General features: G+C 44.3%; 3 protein-coding genes across 3 annotated transcripts; 2 read left to right on the forward strand and 1 right to left on the reverse strand.

Moving 5' to 3' along the window:
* Positions 1-2,577: 2,577 nt before the first annotated feature.
* hscb (HscB mitochondrial iron-sulfur cluster cochaperone) lies at positions 2,578-8,464 on the reverse strand. Its single transcript, XM_079749771.1, has 6 exons — positions 8,006-8,464; positions 7,633-7,729; positions 4,832-4,921; positions 4,416-4,560; positions 2,928-2,975; positions 2,578-2,785 (listed from the first exon to the last, which is right to left on the reverse strand). The coding sequence occupies exons 1-6, from the start codon at positions 8,335-8,337 to the stop codon at positions 2,691-2,693; spliced, it is 807 nt and encodes a 268-aa protein (XP_079605897.1). The 5' UTR covers positions 8,338-8,464; the 3' UTR covers positions 2,578-2,690.
* Positions 8,465-9,063: 599 nt separating this feature from the next.
* On the forward strand, positions 9,064-17,248 carry lrrc8ab (leucine rich repeat containing 8 VRAC subunit Ab). The gene is made up of 4 exons (XM_079755761.1): positions 9,064-9,189; positions 9,709-9,832; positions 11,693-13,811; positions 14,093-17,248. The coding sequence occupies exons 3-4, from the start codon at positions 11,700-11,702 to the stop codon at positions 14,366-14,368; spliced, it is 2,388 nt and encodes a 795-aa protein (XP_079611887.1). The 5' UTR covers positions 9,064-9,189; positions 9,709-9,832; positions 11,693-11,699; the 3' UTR covers positions 14,369-17,248.
* A 1,337-nt stretch (positions 17,249-18,585) lies between these two features.
* ppil3 (peptidylprolyl isomerase (cyclophilin)-like 3) lies at positions 18,586-21,524 on the forward strand. Its single transcript, XM_079736189.1, has 6 exons — positions 18,586-18,620; positions 19,040-19,114; positions 19,447-19,540; positions 19,642-19,709; positions 19,899-20,017; positions 21,282-21,524. Exons 1-6 carry the CDS (start codon positions 18,618-18,620, stop codon positions 21,406-21,408), a joined length of 486 nt encoding a protein of 161 aa, XP_079592315.1. The 5' UTR covers positions 18,586-18,617; the 3' UTR covers positions 21,409-21,524.
* The last annotated feature ends 45 nt before the right edge of the window (positions 21,525-21,569 follow it).

The raw sequence follows: 21,569 nt of genomic DNA on the forward strand, positions 1-21,569 counted from the left end.
TGTCCAGTCTGTCTTCTAAATCTTCATTATTAAATCTCACAGGGTTTGTATCAGAAGAGGAGTGCCTATCCTGAATTCGGACATGATGTTAAACATAGATATAGATAGATGGCGAGGGAAAACAGCCAAGTAAACTCTACTTTGAGGACTGTAGCACGGAAATACGAGTACCAATGTTAGTTATGGCAAGACGATGTAGCTGCTGTACAACATCTGAAGTGAGATGAATATTCACCACGGCCACAGTGGAGCCTGATTGTTGTTGATTGGAAAATAACAATTCAAACACGTGTTTAACACAAGGATAATCCAAGATTGTCCGACCTCAGAGCCTACATTGGACTTTGCCTGGGCTGTTAAGCAACCGGAAAAAAGGAATGACAGCAAGCGATTTACTTGGCTTCCGCTGGCAACTCAACATGTTTAAACATCTCCTCTGCACCACGGGCACCCGAGGAGAACACAGCGAGGCACCTGGCAAACTGAGGAAGGCAGAAGCGGTGCAGAATAGAGGCTGTGCTGGTGGGTTAGATCATGCAGATTTGTCCTAGACACAAATGACAACGACAGTGTAGGAAAAACGGCGTCTCTCCAAGAACAGAATAGAGACACAGCACCCATTCCCGGTTCAGATTAGTGACTGCGGTGTCAGACCACAATGCCATTACTACCTACAGTGGCAGACAGAATAAACAATGAAGACGCAGCCGCTCGGATTATGCAGGAGGCAGTTCTGATTCCGTGAGCTCCAGTCACACAGAGACACGCTGTGAGGGAAGATCTGATCATTTCCCAGAACTGCGGAGCAACACGGGGAGGAAAAGGGAAAATTAGCCTTTGGAGAACTGCTCATCGTGCATTAGTGCGGACATCTGTCGAGTGAGGGGTGTTGCATGTTAAGGTGTTGAATTGCCTTTTCTTTTCAGAATGAGGTCTCCACGGCTTCAATGCCAGTGGATGTCATATTCCTGTGCATCTCTATGGGCTGATATCAAATGCAATTGTTATGATCTGCATTTTGTTACCATTAGGTCATATGTGTCCTACAATAATATAGCAAATTTACAATGTGTACTTAAACAGCAGCATAATACATTGTGTTGGATTTAATCCATGTATTTTATGGTTATCTTTGTATTGAAGAGAGGTAGTTATACAGGTCTTCATAAATGAAATAATATTAAGATAGCAAGACAGATTACATCAGTTTACATTAGATTAGATCACATTTGATTCAGCTTTACTGCATTTAAGCAGCAGCCACCCAGGGACCAACTATCCAGCCCGTGCCTTGATCAAGGTCACTTGCAGGTTTATCACTCGCATGCCTTTGGTGTGGGAGGAAGCTGGCGCACAGAGAGGAATCCCGGATTGGTCCGAGCGGGGTTTGAACCCCTGACCTTCTTGCTCAACGTGACGGTCTGTACTTTGAACATATATTGGACCAGAGGTGGTCTTGTGAATCCTCAATCATCCCACAGCGAAATGTCTGCCGCTCTAACATAACTACTGGCCTTTTGAAGGAGAAACTACATTAAACTGTTAACGCAACGTCGACAGGTTGTAACGGTGATTGCCCGGTTAAAGTTAAAGTATGCGAAATTAACTCAAATCTACGCAACTAATCCAAGAAGAGTTCATATCAGACACATGGACGAGCAGTGAATGGGGCGAATGTATCGCCTCATTTAGCCCTGTTCAAATTCCTACCAGAGCACACCTCCTCTAATCTAAAGAGCAGCTCGCGGTTCATTTTTCCATCCCAGTAAATTACTGTGCTGAGCTGCTGAGTTCTCCCCTTTTCCCTCTCTTTCAAACTCAATTTCAAAGAGTCCTGAGAGACGCCAGTGGCCTGAGAGAGCGGGTCCATCACATTTTCTCATTAATCCAGACGAGGCACCGCGTGGATCATGGCTTCCGATTACGACATGAATAATAAATGAGATGGCTTGTCTGCATTTGGAGGAAAACCTGGGAGAAGCCCTTGCTTAATGCAGTACGGTCTATAGGGAAACCTCTTCTACGTGTGGGAGGAAATAGAGAAGAAAAAGGGTTGTTTTTCAAGCTGAGGAATAAATATGCCGCATCGATTTACGTAATTTCCATTTTGATGAATGAATCAATATGCAGGGTTTGTCTATCCATAAGGAGGCCCAGACATCACATGGATGTAGCCCTTCAGATCACACCATTGCCGTTACGTATACTAAAGCTATCATGAATAGAAATAAGTGAGTCTACTTCTATGAAAAAAAGATTTCCTTTTGATTCATCAAGAGCAAGTTGCGGTGCAGTTTTCTGCCGAGTTGTCAAGGTATTTTGTCTCCACCTTAAGGTAACCCTAGGAACTGAATACTTTGTGGCTAGACACGGGGATGACGAAAATCATCGTAACTAATCAACATAATTACCTCATTAGCATTCAATCATCGACTTGCTTGTATAGAAAAACGGGTACCTGACATATGAATGACACTTTGGGAGGTTTGAAGCCTCTCAAAATAGGCCTTGAGGACGATCATCCAATCAGGCACAATTTCTTAATCAATTTAATTTATTCATACTTTAGAAAAAATTTCCTTTATTTAAAATATTAAACACACTCATATATAAATATATAATATAACACACATTGAATTTAAATTGCTCCAGCACATTTTAAACTTGCTCAAATAAAATATATATATATATCACATAAGCTTAGAAAGTTGTTCTTTCACTTTCTCTTCAACGGTTGCAAAGTACTTCATCCGGATAAGCAGTGCCTTGGCAGCTTCATGCTCCCCTTATAACGGAGGACAAAAAAAACAAAGAAAAAAGGGTATTAAAAAAAGAGTTCAGTCAGACTCGTCTAAAGGATTAACAACACAACATAAATTCATAACAGTAATTAAACTCTTCTTCTACCATAACTCGCGGGGACGTACCTCTGTTCAGAGCTCCGTCTATCTCGGCTGTCAGTTCCGCCAGCTTCACTATAAATAAGAGGGAGAGACTTCCACAGTTACTTTAAGTCCGTCATTAAAGGGTCATTAAACAGAGGATAACCGATAGGTGGGAGCATAATCAACTTCTCTTTAGAGATACGCATAACACCCAGATAAATCAAATGCTACAGACATTAAACCCGCCCATCTGTTCACCCATCTGCCAGGCAAGGCAAGTCGGGCGAGTTCCATTGCAAATGACTAATTTCCTCGATACAGAAAAACAACCTATTTTCTACTCAGCACATTTCAAAAGCGCATTCACTCATTTTTCCCCAGGATTATTTACGGTGGCCTGTCTCAATAGTAAGTGAAACCCTTTTGTGTTTTCTCCCCGGCGCACAAGGCTGCCATTAGTCTCCCGCGGCCACCTTTGTATCCGTCTCAATAGTGCCGCCTCCTTCTCATCCATCCCACCCCGACTCCTAACCGGGGGAGAGATGACCGCACCGGGACGGTCTGGTCCGGCTCGCTAGCAGGGTCCAAGGGCCGAATCTCGCACCCTCGCCCACGCGGGCGGGTCGGCGCCGCTGCGACCCCATTGGCTCGAAGAAGACTCTCATTCAAGACTCACCGGTTCAGAGTTCATCTAGAGTCTGCAGATCCTCCCCCCTTACCCCCAGCACCCCTCTGACGCATAATTGTTGTACGTCCTGGCACTTAAAAATAGTACTTGGTATGGTGTAGCATCTTATCCTAGAGATCTTTCTTGTTTACGGGGAATGGGTTAACCTTGGGATTGTAAGTGCTTGGCACTTGGTTCTACGAACATCCTTACTGTACCGACAGCGATGTATTGTTGTTTTTCTTTCTTCTGATAAATGTACTTATTGTAAGTCGCTTTGGATAAAAGCATCTGCTAAATGACCTGAATGTCAACTGTAAATGTCATGTACGTGTACCGTCGGCGGCGGGCACCTCCCAACACGCGATCAGGTGTTCATAGGGCCGCTCGATTATGGAAAAAATCATAATCACCATTATTTTGGTCAATATTGAAATCACGATTGTTCAAACGATTATTTTTGAGCTTGAAAACATGATGTATTTCTTCAGCATGTCTCTCCCAAAAACACTTTGTAACTGAGAACTTTGAAAATTCGCCTTCAAAAAATACACAAAATGTTCAAAAAGAAAATGTTCAAATCTAAAATAATGCACAGATATGTATCCAGCTTTTCTTTCTATAAAACATAAAGAAGAAAAGAAAAGCCGATTATATATACATAGTTTTTGGATCGTTTGACGCTAAAATCGAAATTGGGCTTGAAAATCGATTAATCGCCCAGCCCTACGTGTTCATGAGAGCCACGCCCTCCGCCGCACCGCCCAGAGGGACGGAGACGCAAAGCAGGGCCACGCCGCGTTCTCAACGCGCACATCTGGGGGTCGGGCTGACGCGGTGAACCTGAGCGCGTCGCGCGTTACCTTTCGTGTCGCGGCCGATCCGGTTGGCTTCCTCCGGCGTCTGCGCGTCCTCCACCGCCTCGTTCAGCTCCATCAGCTCCATCAGGAAGCTGGGGTCGGCCGCGGAGTCGCTCCCCTCCTCTAGGGCCATGCCCTCCAGCTCCAACTGCAAACACGCCCTCGTTTACATACCAAACCCCCGCAGACACACGGCCGCACGTCTCCGGGAAGGCGAGCGCCGCCACTGGCGGCGAGGGGACTCATAAATCATCACACACTGTTTAAATTCTCTCGTTTTTTTGGGGGGTTTCCGAGGCATTTTGCGTGCGACGGTACGCAATCCCCCGTCGGTCTGCACGGTTTCCTTCTAAAATATTAAACTGTTTGTTTCATTTCTTTTGTAAAACAAATATATAAGAAAGAACATAACGACTCACCATGTACAGGCCTCGACTCAGAGGCTTGAGCAGCGTCCTGTACGCCTTGTTCAACAGGGCTGACTGGTCCTCAGAATACCGCTGCTCCACCTGCTCCAAAGGACAAGAGCGGCCGTGACTCCCACATCTTGGGAGCATTGATATCGGAGAACACAGGCCGTCTCTTACCATGCATCGGCATCCGCAGACCCCGGTTCACAACCGTGTAATCCTACAAAGGGTAACACAGCCTCGGGCCAAGTGTGCGGGCCAAAACCTGTTGTTCACCGTGCATCTCCTCCTTCTGAGGGCAGCGCTGATTACTTCACCGCAGATCAATAATCTATAGCCGTGTGTCATTGTGCTACGACCACAACAATAACACAAATGTTCAGCATGCGCGCGCAAAAGCCGTTGGGCAAGAAACCCAAAAGGTATTGATTAACGGGAATAACCGCTAATGAGATGTTTTGTGTGTAGCTTCATAAGTGCCTTTCTGAGACCCTGAGACAGAGTGGAGGATGTGTTGGTGGAGGCGAGGTGGGGGGCCCGCATGAAGGCGGGAAGGGGGGGGGGAGCAGCTTGGAAATGGCTGCCAGATCGAGTACATTCTTTGGCTGTCAGGTCTGTCAGCTTCGGGGAAAATCAATAGTCTCAAGCAGTGGCCCATGAGCCTGTCATGTTCAGCCGGGGCAGTAATAACAACCTATGCAGTCGGTGGTCGGGTAGTAACGAGACTGCAGCTCCAGCCTATAGGATGCCGTTCCCCTGGGGCTTCATGGATGTCTAATTAAGAGAAATGTCCGGTAGTGCTGATAGAACACAGGGGTACCAGCACAAACTATTGAGATACAGATCTCCGGGGCGAAGGGAGTGGGGCTTGGTTTTAGATACATCTGAAGTCTTTCTTTCGGTGGACAGGGTGACATATGGCTGCTTCCCAACAACCGCATAGGTTGTTGGGCCTCAGCTTGTCTGCAGTGTGCCTCCTGTGTGCTACCCCTCACTGTAACTCTGAAAGTAAACAGATCTAGAGGACACACGCAGACACAATTGTGCAATACTTCTCTTGAGTTTCACCGGCTTTTTCTTCACAGAGATATCTGTCTTAGTCTAGCACTGTTGTGTCAGAACAAAGGGCTTGCTGGCCTTGAGTCACGACACGGTCAGTTCGGCTTTGCAATGCATCACAGACGACCATCAACCAAGCACCCGCCTCTTGCACAACTGAGAGCATAACCCACAGCGCTGTGTTCAGCCTCGGAATTGAGACAACTAATTGTTCACAACCAAGTCAGTCGATGATTATGTAAGGCAACCCACTGAAATGCAGAGGAATGGGAAATGAAAAAAAGTCTTTGGGTATTGGACAACAAAAAGCCGAACCGGGAGACCTTAACAACTATCCAGCTTCATCTTTGTGCCTTAGAACTTTTGAAAGGGTTTAAGGTTTTGAATCATATTTGAAGTGACAAAACCCAAATCTGAACAACATAATAAACCACTGAAGCAAATAGCTGAGCCATGCAGCTTGGCTGTTGCCATTGTTGCAACTTTCAATCCTAGGGTCTTTAGTTTGAACCACATCAACATTGGGTCCCGAGAGTGGACTTGGAAGGGCCTGTCTAATACAGGCAGACTCTGGTCAGACGTTGAGGCTTACACTATAACTTGTACCCCTATTTTAGACAGAGAGGCCTCAGAAAGGGTTAAAGGTGACATATTATTCCACTGGGTGTGTGATTAGCCATTACAAGCCGTTTTTGAAAATCTGCCTCTTCTGACATCATAAGTGGGCGTGTCCACCTAGATGTTTGACGGATAGATGAGCAACGTTTGCTACAGTCGACTGGGTGGGCTGGTAGACTGATCTATCCAGCATAAATGTGGCTCTCTTCCATTACTCTCAGATTTGACAGAACATCATGGATCATCACTGCTGGAGCTCCACACAAAAGGTGCATGGGCAGGCTTTCTAATATAGTAATTCTCGCCCTGTCTGCACAGTGTAAATATGTTTCTTTCAGACCAATTGGGACACTGATATCCTTGCATGTATGTGGATTTATAGAAATGCCTTGCCAGTTGAAATCCCGGGTACAAGGTAATCTAGTTATTTCAGAATAAGACAGTTACTTACACCCTAATAATAAGATTATGTTGATTTGTTTTTTATCACCCAAGTTGTACTCGTCACATTAAATGTGAATAGATTGAATGGCATTTACAATGCAATACTTTACGATAAGACTGAATGGCTTCAACTGCACAAGGAAGACAGCAGGGAAGAGCGGTGATGCAACATTATGTAACGCTTTTCTCTGTGTATTGTGTTGTCTCTAGACTTGGACAAAGGCACACATGGTAAGGCCTTTGCTTCTTTTTCAAATACCCGGTAAATAATGTATTTTTCTTGGATGGTACTTTTAAGGGCCACATTTTGTCCAGGAGACCGTTAAGAAGGATGTGAGAAGCATCTGATTTAGTGGACTCTATGGGTACCTGCTTGTTAGGGAAGATACGGAGAGAATATCATTTACAAGGAAACATCCTGCCCTACCTTTAAAATCCATACACCACACATCATTTCTTAGGCCCTTTTCCCAAGACATTCAGTCCCTGGCCAACATGGGGTAACTACTTGCCAAAAAATAACTATGTGGTCGGTTTGAGGAATGCAGCCTCAGACATGAACACAATGTCTACTCTAATCGATTATCAGCACTCCCCAAGTGCTGATAGTATCAGATTCCCCAAGGGCACATTGGTTGAATTCAACTGGAGTCTATTACATTTCCATATCAAAAGCAGGCGCGCCATACCTTTGTGTTTTGGCTGAAGTTGTCTGGGTGTAGGGTGCGCTGGAGCTGCAGGTACGTCTTCTGAAGCTTCTGTGTGTCCAGCGTGAATGAGTGGGGACTGATCAAGGAACAAACAACACATTGTGAAGTCAGATGTGTGTGTGTGTGTGTGTGTGTGTGTGTGTGTGTGTGTGTGTGTGTGTGTCTGAGAGTGAGTGAGTGAGTGAGTGAGTGAGTGAGTGAGTGAGTGAGTGAGTGAGTGAGTGAGTGAGTGAGTGAGTGTGTGTGTGTGTGTGTGTGTGTGTGTGTGTGTGTGTGTGTGTAGTTTATTTAGATTGTTAATGTCAAAAGTAGTATTGGTAACAGCCCCTCTGTCACTCACATAAACACTTACCTTTTCAAAATCTGGAAGTGGGATGCGGACTCATTTGCAGGCTGGACGACTTTGCAGAGAGGACAGAAGAAGGTTGGCTGGTCTTCAAGGGTCTGCTGACACTTCCAACAACTGAGTGTTGTGTGTGCAGTGCAATAACCCCGGAACGACCCCACGTGTGTCCTACATACAAACGATGAGCCCACTCTGGGTGGCCCGGAGTTTACATGTCTACCTAGTGCTTCCTCTGTGGGTTGCGTGTCATAGGTGTGTCCCCCCGTTACGACAGAGTACCTCACTGGAAGGACGGTCCTGAACCACCGAATGGACCGCGCACCGACCAGTGACAACATGATCCAAACCCGTTTGTGAGCTACCCGGAGTCAGACACAATAGTCGATGTATGGCTCATGGGTGTTTAGGAAGTTTTGGTGTCGATCATGGGTATCTGATAATAAACACGGCTGTCTGGGTGCGTGGATGTATACATAGATATCACCGGTGCTTCCGCTAGGCAGCAGTAGCGCCCCCCTCGGCTCGGCAGACAGTCACCGAGCACCAGCAGCTGCAGAAACAGTGCCCTGATCCATTAGACGCCGCATTGGCCAGTGGACCGTACGTAAACGTCGCCGCCATATTGGAGAGGCAAAGACAGGCCTGGAAATAAATACAGGTAAACGGTGGAGCTGTAGGTTTTCTGAAAAAAAACAACAACACTATAACGTTGAATTGTTCACCCTACTACATAGGTCGTTTTATGATATATATTAAATCATATTATATATTTATATTAAATCTAATTATTTATATTAAATCATATATATTTAAATACATATATTTTTAACCCTTGTACATCTTAGTCCCTTGTATACAACCTCTCTAAAATCGGCTGATAAATAAAAACCGTACAGGGATTTCTATCCAGAAAGCCGCAGCTCCCCGTTGACTTGCAATCCTACGCAGGCGAGCTTGACCTTTCCAATATGGCGGCGGTGTTGACGTACGATCCAAAGGCAAACGCCTTGACAGCGTCCCCCTCGGCCAGGCGGACCGTCGACTGTCCCTAGTGGAGGCTGTAGCAACAAGCTGCTAACTGGTCAACATAACGCTACAGAGAGCTAGCCCAGCCTGGTCCGAGAGCACTGTTTCTGTACCATATAGTTGCTAAGAACACCTCGCAGTCGAGCGCGTCGTACCCAAACAGAGTAAGTGTGTCCGGTGTGTTAAACTAGACGGTTATTACCATGTTATTGTGCGTTACTGTACGAATATAACAACTGGGTTGTAGCTAACGCTTTGCTGGCTAGCAGAGGGATAGCGTGTAGCTCTCCTATATGATACATCGGACCTCAGTGGGGACCTTAGTGTACAGATTGTCTCGGTCTGTCAGTCACGTCGTCATCTGTCTGTACACATGATTATGACATGGTGGAGCCAGGACCGCTATGGCAGGGTGAATAAAGCTAATGGTCACCCATTTCAGTGAGCCAGTACCACCACAGAAAGCCCCGTGATGGGTACACTGGGAGTTCATTACCAAACAGGTTTATTGTGTATCTTGAACCAAGCCCATGTGCTTCCTGGATAGGGAACCAGCAGATACCTGATTAAACCGCCCGCCACGTCTTGACAGTAACCCTACGAGTCATGACAATGCCAGGTCCATACATTACAACATGGGTTCACTGTAAGTTCCCTTAACTATGTCCCACATCTCTGTCCAGATACTCCATCCAACCCGTGGCCATGAGAGAGGCAGGGGCCAACCAACACTTCTGGATCTACAGACAGAGGATTGTCCCAACGGGGCCGGATCTTTCCCTGGGTCACAGATAACATCTTGGATCGGTGAGGTTTTCTCCGATACTTTCTCGCCCTCCAGTTGAATTTGTACCGCCTCACGCCGTATGTAATCTATGTACTGCTGGATTATTTCCCAAAGCGAAAACAGTTTTGTTTTTTAAGGTCTGAGTTTGTCATAACAGAAAAACTCAGACCAGCTCCAGAGTGCTAACCAGCGCCAGAGCTGTGTGTGTGTGTGTGTGTGTGTGTGTGTGTGTGTGTGTGTGTGTGTGTGTGTGTGTGTGTGTGTGTGTGTGTATTTGCGATTGTGCGGGTGTGCCTCTGTGAAGCCAGTCTGGGAAGAGGTGACAGGCGTGTGTTCCAGGGAGACAGTGGTGGAGACAGCAGTCCTAAAGTAAACAGGATCTCCTGCCGAAGGTCAGAGCAGGCTCGCTCAGACAATACCCTGGGTATTATCCAGGGAAATGGCTAAGAATAGAGAACCAGGGAGTAAGGTGTGTTGTTTGGGCCGATGGGCCGGCTGGAACATATTCTTGGGAAGAGTGACTCCGGCTGTTGTTTTAGTTTGGTCTGGGGCTGATGAACTGAGACGCCATCTCTGTCTGTGATCGGGTGAAATGGAGTTGTTATTCTTGCAGACATGTAAGTAAAACCGCAATTACTAAATATGTTTTTTTAAAGATAATGTTTAAGCATTTTATTTATTCATAACATGGCTTTGAAGTCCAACTAATACTAGCTGCACACGGCTATCTGCGTTTGTAATTTTTTAGAAGAATCCCAGTTCATGTTATGGTTTGAACTTCCTAAAGCGACTCACCATTAAAACAGAGATCAATTCACTTTTTGATGTTTGGCTGATTGACCTCAACTACAGGACACTGTCCAAGCAAACTACAAGATCTCTTTGTTATAATTATATATTTAATTCATCATTTCATTATATCAAATAAGTTAATTCGACCTTAGGCCAATATCCCTCCTAGATCAAAGTTCAAGTTACACACTATCTACTCAAAGAGAAAAATGCATGAATAGATTAGTCTAAAACAAGATCTGAAAAATGTAGGGAAAATACAGCAGAACAAGCACTAAAACAGATGCTAACATATTTTAAATAAAAACACAAATCACTGCCATGCCAAGGCTGAATGAACAATAAATGGCGTTGAAAAACGGTCTGACTTGTGTTCACTTACTCTGCTGCCTCAGGGTAAAGCGAGCTGCAGGTAGCCTTAGAACTTGTCTTTGGCAATGAGTGACTAATTTAAAGCACGTTTAACTTATTGTTGTTTGAACTTGTGATCTAGATGATAAAAAAATACTATTTAACAGTCCTGCTCCATTACTTTAAACATCATAAAATATATTAGACATTATTTAGGCCCCATTCTCAGGGAGGGGTTAAACAAAGGAAACCAGGTTGCATTGATCTGTTAGGCCAAAAACCACATCCACAGCAGAAACATAATGAGATTATTGAATAACAATGTTCAAATGATAAAGTCCATTTTGATTATTTAATACTGTGTGTGTATGTGTGCGTACGTATACACTAGCACAGAGCATTATATATTGCAGTTATTCAGTTATAGACACGAGTGTCTGGTCTGAAGTGGCAGACTGCGATTCATTAATGTGGAGCGTACCATCAGAATCTGCTGATGAGTGGCCTTGTTATCCAACACAGCGCTATTGATCTCTGGGTATGGGTCCCTAAGCACGTATCTCTGAAGAAAGGCTACAGAGAGCTGGAAGCTTCATCTCATCTCATTTCCCCTCCCCGGCTTATTGGAACCATACATTTGATGTATTATGATTTGAATCAATGCTTATTACTTTATAATTGAATGTGTCAATAATAAATACACCTTTATGTGAACCCCCCTCCCCCTCCCCCCACAGATAAACCATGATCCCCATCACTGAGCTGCGCTACTTTGTAGACACCCAGCCTGCCTATCGCATCCTGAAGCCATGGTGGGACGTGTTCACAGACTACATCTCCATCGTCATGCTCATGATCTCGGTGTTCGGGGGGACGCTGCAGGTCACCCAGGACAAGATGATCTGCCTGCCCTGCAAGTGGGTGGTGAACCAGACCTGCAGGAGGTACTTCAACGCCTCCCTCTCGGCCTCCATGGCCCTGGAGCCTAAGGGCATCCAGTATGACCTGGACAGGCACCAGTACAACTACGTGGACGCCGTGTGCTACGAGAACAGACTGCACTGGTTCGCCAAGTACTTCCCCTACCTGGTGCTGCTGCACACCCTCATATTCCTGGCCTGCAGCAACTTTTGGTTCAAGTTTCCCCGCACCAGTTCCAAGCTGGAGCACTTTGTGTCCATCCTGCTGAAGTGCTTCGACTCGCCGTGGACCACCAGGGCTCTGTCCGAGACGGTGGTGGAGGAGAGCGACCCCAAGCCCATGAAGATGAACGGTTCCATGGACCACAAGGAGTCGGTCATCAGCGAGGACGTGGAGGCCAGTGTGCCCATGCTGCAGCGGACCAAGTCGCGCCTGGAGCAGGGCATCGTGGACCGGACAGAAACGGGCGTGCTGGACAAAAAAGAGGGAGAGCAGGCCAAGGCGCTCTTTGAGAAAGTGAAGAAGTTCAGGATACACGTTGAGGAAGGAGACATCGTGTACAGGCTGTACGTCCGTCAGACCGTAATCAAGGTCATCAAGTTCATCCTGATCATCTGCTACACGGGGTATTACGTGCAGAACATTCAGTTCAGTGTCGACTGTCATGTGAACATCGAGAGCCTCACCGGTTACAGCATGTACCGCTGCGCCCACCCGTTGGCGACGCTCTTCAAGATCCTGGCCAGTTTCTACATCGGCCTGGTGGGGGTCTACGGGCTCATCTCCATGTACACCCTCTGCTGGATGCTGCGGCGCTCCCTGAAGAAGTACTCGTTCGAGAGCATCCGCGAGGAGAGCAGCTACAGCGACATCCCGGACGTGAAGAACGACTTTGCCTTCATGCTGCACATGATCGACCAGTACGACCCGCTGTACTCGAAGCGCTTCGCCGTGTTCCTCTCGGAGGTGAGCGAGAACAAACTGCGGCAGTTGAACCTCAACAACGAGTGGACGCTGGACAAGCTCCGGCAGCGGATCACCAAGAACTCTCAGGAGAAGCTGGAGCTGCACCTGTTCATGCTGAGCGGCATCCCGGACACAGTGTTCGACCTGATAGAGCTGGAGGTGCTGAAGCTGGAGCTGATCCCGGACGTCACCATCCCGCCCATCATCGCCCAGCTGGTGAACCTGCGGGAGATGTGGCTGTACCACACGCCGGCCAAGATCGAGGCTCCGGCGCTGGCGTTCCTGCGCGAGAACCTCAAGTCGCTGCACATCAAGTTCACGGACATCAAGGAGATCCCCCTGTGGATCTACAGCCTGAAGAACCTGAGCGAGCTGCACCTGACGGGGAACCTGAGCGCCGAGAACAACCGCTACATCGTCATCGACGGCCTGCGGGAGCTGAAGCGCCTCAAGGTGCTCCGGCTGAAGAGCAACCTCACCAAGCTACCTCAGGTGGTGACGGACGTGGGCATGCACCTCCAGAAGCTCTCCATCAACAACGAGGGCACCAAGCTCATGGTGCTCAACAGCCTGAAGAAGATGGTGAACATGACGGAGCTGGAGCTCATCCGCTGCGACCTGGAGCGCATCCCGCACTCCATCTTCAGCCTGCACAACCTGCAGGAGATCGACCTGAAGGACAACAACCTGAAGACCATCGAGGAGATCATGAGCTTCCAGCACCTGCACCGGCTGGTGTGCCTCAAGCTGTGGTACAACCAGATCGCCTACATCCCCATCCAGATCGGCACCCTGGCCAACATGGAGCGGCTGTACCTGAACCGCAACAAGATCGAGAAGATCCCCAGCCAGCTGTTCTACTGCGGCAAGCTGCGCTACCTGGACCTGAGCCACAACAACCTCACGCACATCCCGGCGGACATCGGCTTCCTGCAGAACCTCCAGTATCTGGCCGTCACAGCCAACAGGGTGAGTCTCAATAGCAATCCATTTGATTTATAAAGTGCTTTTCTAAGAACTCAGAAGGCGCTTTACAGAGTGAATACAAGTTAGATTCATTAATAAGAACATATATTAGTAAAAAAAACAGATTAAAAAGATGAGGGAGGATTATGACTTTAATTATACAAATGTACTACTACTACTACTTTAAACCGCAAGTGGATTCATTCTGTAAATGAGTGTGATGTCAAGCATTTCTCCACGTAATGGCTGGATTGCTAACTCTGTGGTCCCCCCCCCCGATGCAGATCGAGACGCTGCCCAGCGAGATGTTCCAGTGCAGGAAGCTCCGCACGCTGAACCTGGGGAACAACTGCCTGCAGACGCTGCCCTCGCGCTTCGGGGAGCTCACCGGCCTCACGCAGCTGGAGCTCAGGGGCAACCGGCTGGAGGGTCTGCCCGTGGAGCTGGGCGAGTGCAAGCAGCTCAAGAGGACAGGCCTGGTGGTGGAGGAGGACCTCTTCAACACCCTGCCCACCGAGGTCAAGGAACAGCTGTGGAAGGTGGACAAGGAGCAAGCGTGAACACATCGGGGGTGTGTGTGTGTGTGTGTGTGTGTGTGTGTGTGTGTGTGTGTGTGTGCGTGCGCCGCCCCTCAGCAGATCGGCTGACTCAGGCCTTGAGCGCCCCCCCGACAGACCCCCGTTCCTCCTGAAGGGAGATGTCTTCTTCGCATGGCCATACTACGTTTTATTGCTTTCTTTTAAGGCGTGGGTTTTTTTTATCGCGTTGAATGAAGGCCGTCCGTGGGGGTGGCTGCACGTGGGGTTTTAAACGGAAACATTGTTTTTGGGCTGCTGATGTCAACAGAATTGCGGTTCTGTTAGTTTGTTTGCGTTTCCACGTAAAGAGGAAAAGACAAGCCAAGTATTCCTCCAGTCAGACGCACGTTCACCTAGCGTGATGCTCCGAAAGTTACCATTGAAAATTAAGCTATTACAGATTTGTCGCCAGTCCGTATAAAAGAAGTATAAACGTACTTCTTGCATTTGATGGGCTTAATCCATTATATTAGCATGTGGTCAATTACACAGTGTATGGTCATTCACACTACATGATGTTCTGAGATCGATAGAACGGAGATATTTCTCATAATTGGGTTGTTGTTCTCTTGAATTGAGTGAATTTGGCAGAACTTCAAGAGCGCAATGTTGAAGGATCCTAGCGGCTGGAGAACGCACACACTCGCCTGGCCGCTCGTAAACAAAGTCGCTCCTCTGTTTCTTAGGTTTGTTTACGCAGGAGGAAAACGTCCAGTCGCGTGATTAAGCAAATTGTTCTCACTTGTATATGTAATGCAATAATAATCTAAATAGTCACGTCTCCATTTAAAGATATTATTTTTATGTTTTATTTTAATGAGTTTATATGACAAAAAGCACATTCCTACAAAAATATGTTGCACGTTTCCCAAGCAGATGGAGCACTTGATCAGTTGCTGGTTTGATGGCCAGTGAGTAGGCAGAGGTTAAACGTAGTCACTCCAAGAGCTAACCAATTTCTATTGTATACATTTGCCTTACTCTATACTCTTTTAGAAAGGCTTCTGTTATGTAAGACATTGAATTTGTTTTTTGTTATTACAATCACAGCATTTTCTTCCTAATTTTACTTTAATCTGATCTGTCGCTCAGATTTATTAATACTTATTTTCACCTGCTAACGAACTCCTGAATCTGGAAAAATGTTATATATGGCAAATTGAGTTATATATGAAACCAGTATTATAAAACGCATGACAAGCGCAATGAAAGTTGCATTGGTGGTGAAATGAAAATTGCAATAATCTTTATTTTAATAACTAAGTTATTCTGTGGTATATGCTAACATGGGCCTGAGGCTTTCTCATAGGCTAGTGAGTTCATTTCAGAGCATTTATCACGCCAACATATTTAATACTCAAACTGATGCATATAATGTTTATGTTTGATTCCTTTTCTTTAAAATGATGTGTCATTTCTAGCTGCAGGTCATGTCAACATGCATGATACTAATAGATATGGCCCTATGCTGCATTGGCAATACATTGGAATTATCAGAAGGACATGCATAGGAGAGTTGTATTCTCATGCTGAAAGAAATGCACAGCAAAGTGTGTTCTCCCTGTGGCAATAAAAGACAACTTGCAGAGCGGTCATGTAATGCATATAAATGGCTGAAATTTAGCTATGGAAATGTTTGTTTTGCAAAAAATGTTCACACTTTACACAAATGTGCAATATTGCCTTTATTAAAAAAGAGAAGTCTGAAGGTAGAAAGCGGTGTTTTTAATGTTTAATGGGTGTTCTGTTTCGCATTTTTGAAAATGAACAAAGATTTGACCAGTGTTTTGAGTGCTTTGTTGGGCTGACGATGTGTGTGGGAGATTTTTTGTGTGAGGCCAGACATCCAATGTCATCCGAGCAATTAATGTTGCATTAACTCTCCCTGGGAGGATCGATATCGTGACACAAGGATCTGGTCAGACATTTGTTTGTAAGAAATCGTTTATTGTTGACATACATATTGAATAAACTGACAACTTTTTGAAAAATCAATTTCTGAAAGGTCACAAGTCGGGGCATTTATGAAAGAATACCAAACTTGTCAATAAGCTGATGACTCATTGAATCAGACAATCATAATCCTAACCTGCGTTACTAGCGCAGATGAGGAACGCCGAAATCACAAAAGGTCTTGTCAGCCAAAGCTTGTACGCTGAGGTTAACCGTAAGAAAAGCCTCAGCTGTCTGGCGTATGGAAAGATTCATGGAGTTAGGAAATATATTTATGGTTCTGTGGTTTTTCTTCCATGGTGTAGTATAGAGGCATTGTGGTTTCTGTTTGGGGATTTTGTTACAGTCTAAGTAGGAAATGGGAGCCATATCTTGTTTTAATGACTTTAGGATCGGAGACTGCTCACATCTGTGATGTTTTAAAGTCCTCTTTGACTTTGTTTCTTCAGTTACGACAGCTATTAGTATCAGTATTATTGGAGTACATCAAAAAAAAATCTCAGGAAAATAGTTATCAATCTTGCCGCTTTCCTTATTTTGCTTCTGCCTGTTTGTACCCATCTGATATTTTATTGTGTTATTAAGTGGAACCTTATGATCAGTGTAACTGATGTTTTAAACATGAATGTTATTTTGGAGAAAGGAAAACACTTAATTTAGCTAAATAATCTTTTTTTAATGATGTCATTTGTCGAACAAAGTATTCATTGAGACTTGTGAACAGGGGTCTCCTGTGTTGAGCACAATGTTTGTGAGTGTTTCCTCTGCCCTTTGAAACCATTTTTGATATTTATCTTGCTCATGATTATGTTTAGCATTGTTGAAAATGTTTCCCACCACATTTATCATACTTTCCAGATGTATTTTGTGTAGGCTTTTGTTTGCCCAAAAAACTCCATGAAAAAGGATTGGAACAATATTTTGTTGTGAACTCGGATGACAGGAGAGTGAGTTGTATGTTTGAATCTATGTCTCATTTCAATGTTACAAAAACAAAATAAACAATCTCCACTATGGCCGAATGTGTTGGGTGATAATTTGCTATTAGGATGGCGCGGCGGTAGCAACGATAGTGCCTCAGTTATCTCACACTGTTTAGTTTAGAGAGTGAGGAAGTCGAGCCACTGGGCAGATTCACATCAATGGGAATGTGGTGAAAGGGTCTGTGGCTTCAGGTTCCCTGGGGCGTGCAGTAATGAGGACCTCACCTGGTCGCCCACACAGCCAAGCCGGTCATATCAGCTCGAAAGCACTATTCCACCGGAGGAGCCTGGGACGCTGCAAATAATTGGATTTTGGATTTAGTTTTATGATTTGATTGAGTTTATTCGTTCAGTTGTGTTTTTACCCTGTAACATACTTATTGCTTTCTAGTATATTTATCTTATCTTTTTTTTTTTTTTTTTTTATCTTTGTAGACTTTGAGGCAAGAATTTGCCTGAAGTCATAATTACTTCGTCTGTGCTGTTTCATCCATCTGAAAAAGAAACTCAAACTTGAATAGATGTAAGTACCAGGATCTATAATTATGTATATATATTTTTTTCTATAAATATATATATATAGTAGCGGCGACCAAAAAGCACAGGGAGTCAGATTTTAACGCAACTGTAGGTCTGCGTCCCATACACCGCACGACTGCAGGCTACTTTTATTCTACACAATCGCACGAGAAAACAGCACAACCAATGAACAAACATGACACAGTCAGTGATGGTGGCGACAACAATAAACACACATGTAAGCATTGAACAGCACACAACTAAACAACACCCCGAACCCATCAACCCCACTCAACCCATCAATAAATAAAGACTTCATAAACCCCTTACATCAACTGAAAACACTTAACTCCCAGGATCCCCTGCGATATATCCTCAAAGGGATATATATATATATATATATATATATATATATATATATATATATATAATTTATAGATATTACAAAATATATATTTATATATATATATATATTTATCATATCTATGCATTTATTTATATATATATAAATATATATTTTATTGCAAATAATAATATAAGTATGCTCCACATTTAGATGATACAACATTTTACCAACATTATTCCATTTATTTAAAAAACATAAAAAACAAATGCTTCTTTTGTACTCGGGTTTAACATAGTATTATACCATTGTACCACTGTGTGTGAACATAGTATACCGGAGTAATTTAATGTTTGGCGGAACTGATCGCCTCCGTCTTTAGTGTCTGCACGGACTAGTTACCTCGTCACACACGTTGAAGCGCAGTTTGGAGATGGTGATGTTCTATTATCTCGCTGTTTTCTTTATACATTGTTTCCAATCCTCGACCTTAATATTTGAAAAACTTGTTTCGTATGTTATGCTTATTCGATAATTTGCAATGTCGGAGTTAATAATAGCAAACACTGTCACTCAAAACGTTACGTATCTAAAAGTTGTGATTGGTTTAGGCTGTCTCTCTTAATGTTGTGACTGTTTCAGGTAGTATATCTTACTGTTCTGACTGTTTCAGACAGTAATTCTTACTGTTCTGACTGTTTCAGAATGGCTCTCTTAATGTTGTGACCGTTTCAGAATGGCTCTCTTACTGTTTAGACGGTTTTAGGCAGTAACTCCTAATGTTGTGACTGCTTAACTCCACTAAATGTTTTTTACTTTTTCAGTTAGTAACTGTTACTGCTCTGACTGTTTCAGGCTGTAACCCTCCACACCGAGCTCGGAGACATAAAGATAGAGCTGTTCTGTGAGCGCGCTCCCAAATCATGTGAGGTGAGTTGAAATAGGTCATCCACTGTGTCCCTGTTCCTCTGATGTCATCCCCCAAAACATGACACATTTGAACCTTTTGCTCCCTTTCTTTGTACATATCTTGTTACTATAGTAGTTGCGTAGTGCAGTAGTTGTGTAACAACTTTCACAGAGAGGAGGAATAGTCCTGTCACTTGGCTTACAGTTATACGTGTACACAAAATAATTAGACATAGAAAATATTGATCAGGGTAATTTATTGAATGTTTGTCAGATGTATACATTTTTCATCAGGGATCTGTGCCATACTAAAAACTGTGTTGTATGCTGTGTCTTTGTGTTTGGATGTACAGAACTTCCTGGCCTTGTCTGCCAGTGGATTCTACAATGGCTGCATCTTCCACCGAAACATCAAGGGCTTCATGGTGCAGACTGGAGACCCCATCGGTACGGCTCTGAGGCAACCGTTTGGTCAATAATTCCTTGGTTTCACTTCTTTGTGTTGGCCGTCATTTAAAACATGTGCCCTTCTCCTTGACTACCTGTAGGCACTGGTAAAGGGGGAACGAGTATATGGGGACGGAAATTTGAAGACGAGTTTAGCGAACACTTGAAAGTAAGTATCTCCCATGAATACACCGGCTGTAATATAATTGTTTAGCCTTAATAGTATCCCAGTGTGTAGCTGTTATGTTATTTTATTTGGTTAACATGGGAAGTTGGTAGTTTGCACTCATGCTTAGGACGGTGTCCTTCTTGGGCAGTAAGATGCTCCTCTCTGACATGTATACATGTGTTGTGTCAGCATAACGTCAGAGGAGTGGTCTCCATGGCCAACAACGGCCCCGACACCAACGGCTCCCAGTTCTTCCTCACGTACGCCAAGCAGCCTCATCTGGACATGAAGTACACCGTGTTTGGAAAGTGAGGAAACGTTTGAATGTGAACGGGTCAGAGTGCATGCGTGTCTGGTGGCTAATTCTTACCGTGTTACCGTAAAGACGGGTGTTTTTTCATTTTTTCCTGGATTTTCTTTTTATAATTCGAAATACTTTCAAATGGTTTGCAGATCTCCACCCGAAAATACGGTTTGATATATGACTAATTCAAAGATTATATAGTACTCGATTATCCCCGAAGAAAAATGCGAATGCAACAGCAGTAAGGACAGGAGGTTAATGGTAATTCAAATAGGGGTGTGTTTTCAAACTTTTTGGCAGTAGTCTGAGATTAAAGACTCCAAGGATTAGAGACTTGTACCAAGTTCTCTCTCTCCAGACTTTCCCATTCAATTCTCTGGCATTCTTATACTCTGAGGGCTTAAAAGCAGAACTTTTCTGAATCACAGATGAATCCTCTCAGTGACCCTGCATCTTGGCCGACTAAGCAGAAGAATAGTTCCTATGCATTTGTAACGGGTGTGCCCGCACTGCTACTGTTCATGAATGTGCGTCACTATGTCACTAAACACTGACTTTTCTTAAAGCGACAGTACAGGTATAATAAACACATTAACATAGGAGTTGAAACAGGTTACAAAAAGGTACCTTGAACATAACTTAAACACATGCTAGCTTCATATTAATCAGCATTTGGTGACATTTCAACAAAACTAAAACACGTTGTTTCACCCTGGTTACACATTGCATCCATACATAGCAAATGCACTTATTGTATGTCGCTCTGGATAAAAGCGTCTGCTGAATGTACATGTCAACATAGCGGACAATCTTAACTTGCCCACCATGGCTTTCATGGGAATTATAAAGCAAGTCTGGCCTCTAGTCTTTCTTCATGCCACTTATGTCTGGCAACCTTCAGCACCGTTAGGTGACGCCACTAAGTCTGGAGGTGCTGGAGTCATCAGGGCTGGTGATTAGCAAGGAGCTTAGGGCTTTGTCTGTGCCTCTGTGTTTCTGCCTCAAGGTTTATTGTACAATAATGGACTTGGCTATAATTCAGTATAATTGTTCAGAGAAAGAAAAACTAGCTTAAAGTTCTGATGCATACTTAAGTGGTCATATTCTTCAATTGAAAACTAGAGTGCCTATAATGGTATTTTGCATTCATTAGCATATTGTGATATGTTGTGTAAATTCCCCATTATTATCATGAGAATACTGGGGATTATATATCAGAATAATATTCCAAGACGTGAGATCCATGTTCTCTGATTCCAAACATCAAGGATCATCGATGGCTTGGAGACACTGGATGAACTGGAGAAACTTCCTGTCAACGAAAAGACGTTCCGGCCTCTGACTGAAACCCGAATGAAGGACGTCACCATCCATGCCAACCCTTTCGCTAATTGATGCGGCTCATCGCATTTTCTTACTTATATAATCGAATTCGTTGTTGGACTGTTTTGTTCTTGAGTAAATTTGTTTTTTGTAACATACGCATTACTTTGTAATAAATAAATTCGTCAAATGTGTTTCAATATTCTGTCGTTTCTTTATTAAAATAAATAATT

This window comes from Pollachius pollachius (assembly GCF_949987615.1).
Source record: "Pollachius pollachius genome assembly, chromosome: 1".
Lineage (NCBI taxonomy): Eukaryota > Metazoa > Chordata > Actinopteri > Gadiformes > Gadidae > Pollachius > Pollachius pollachius.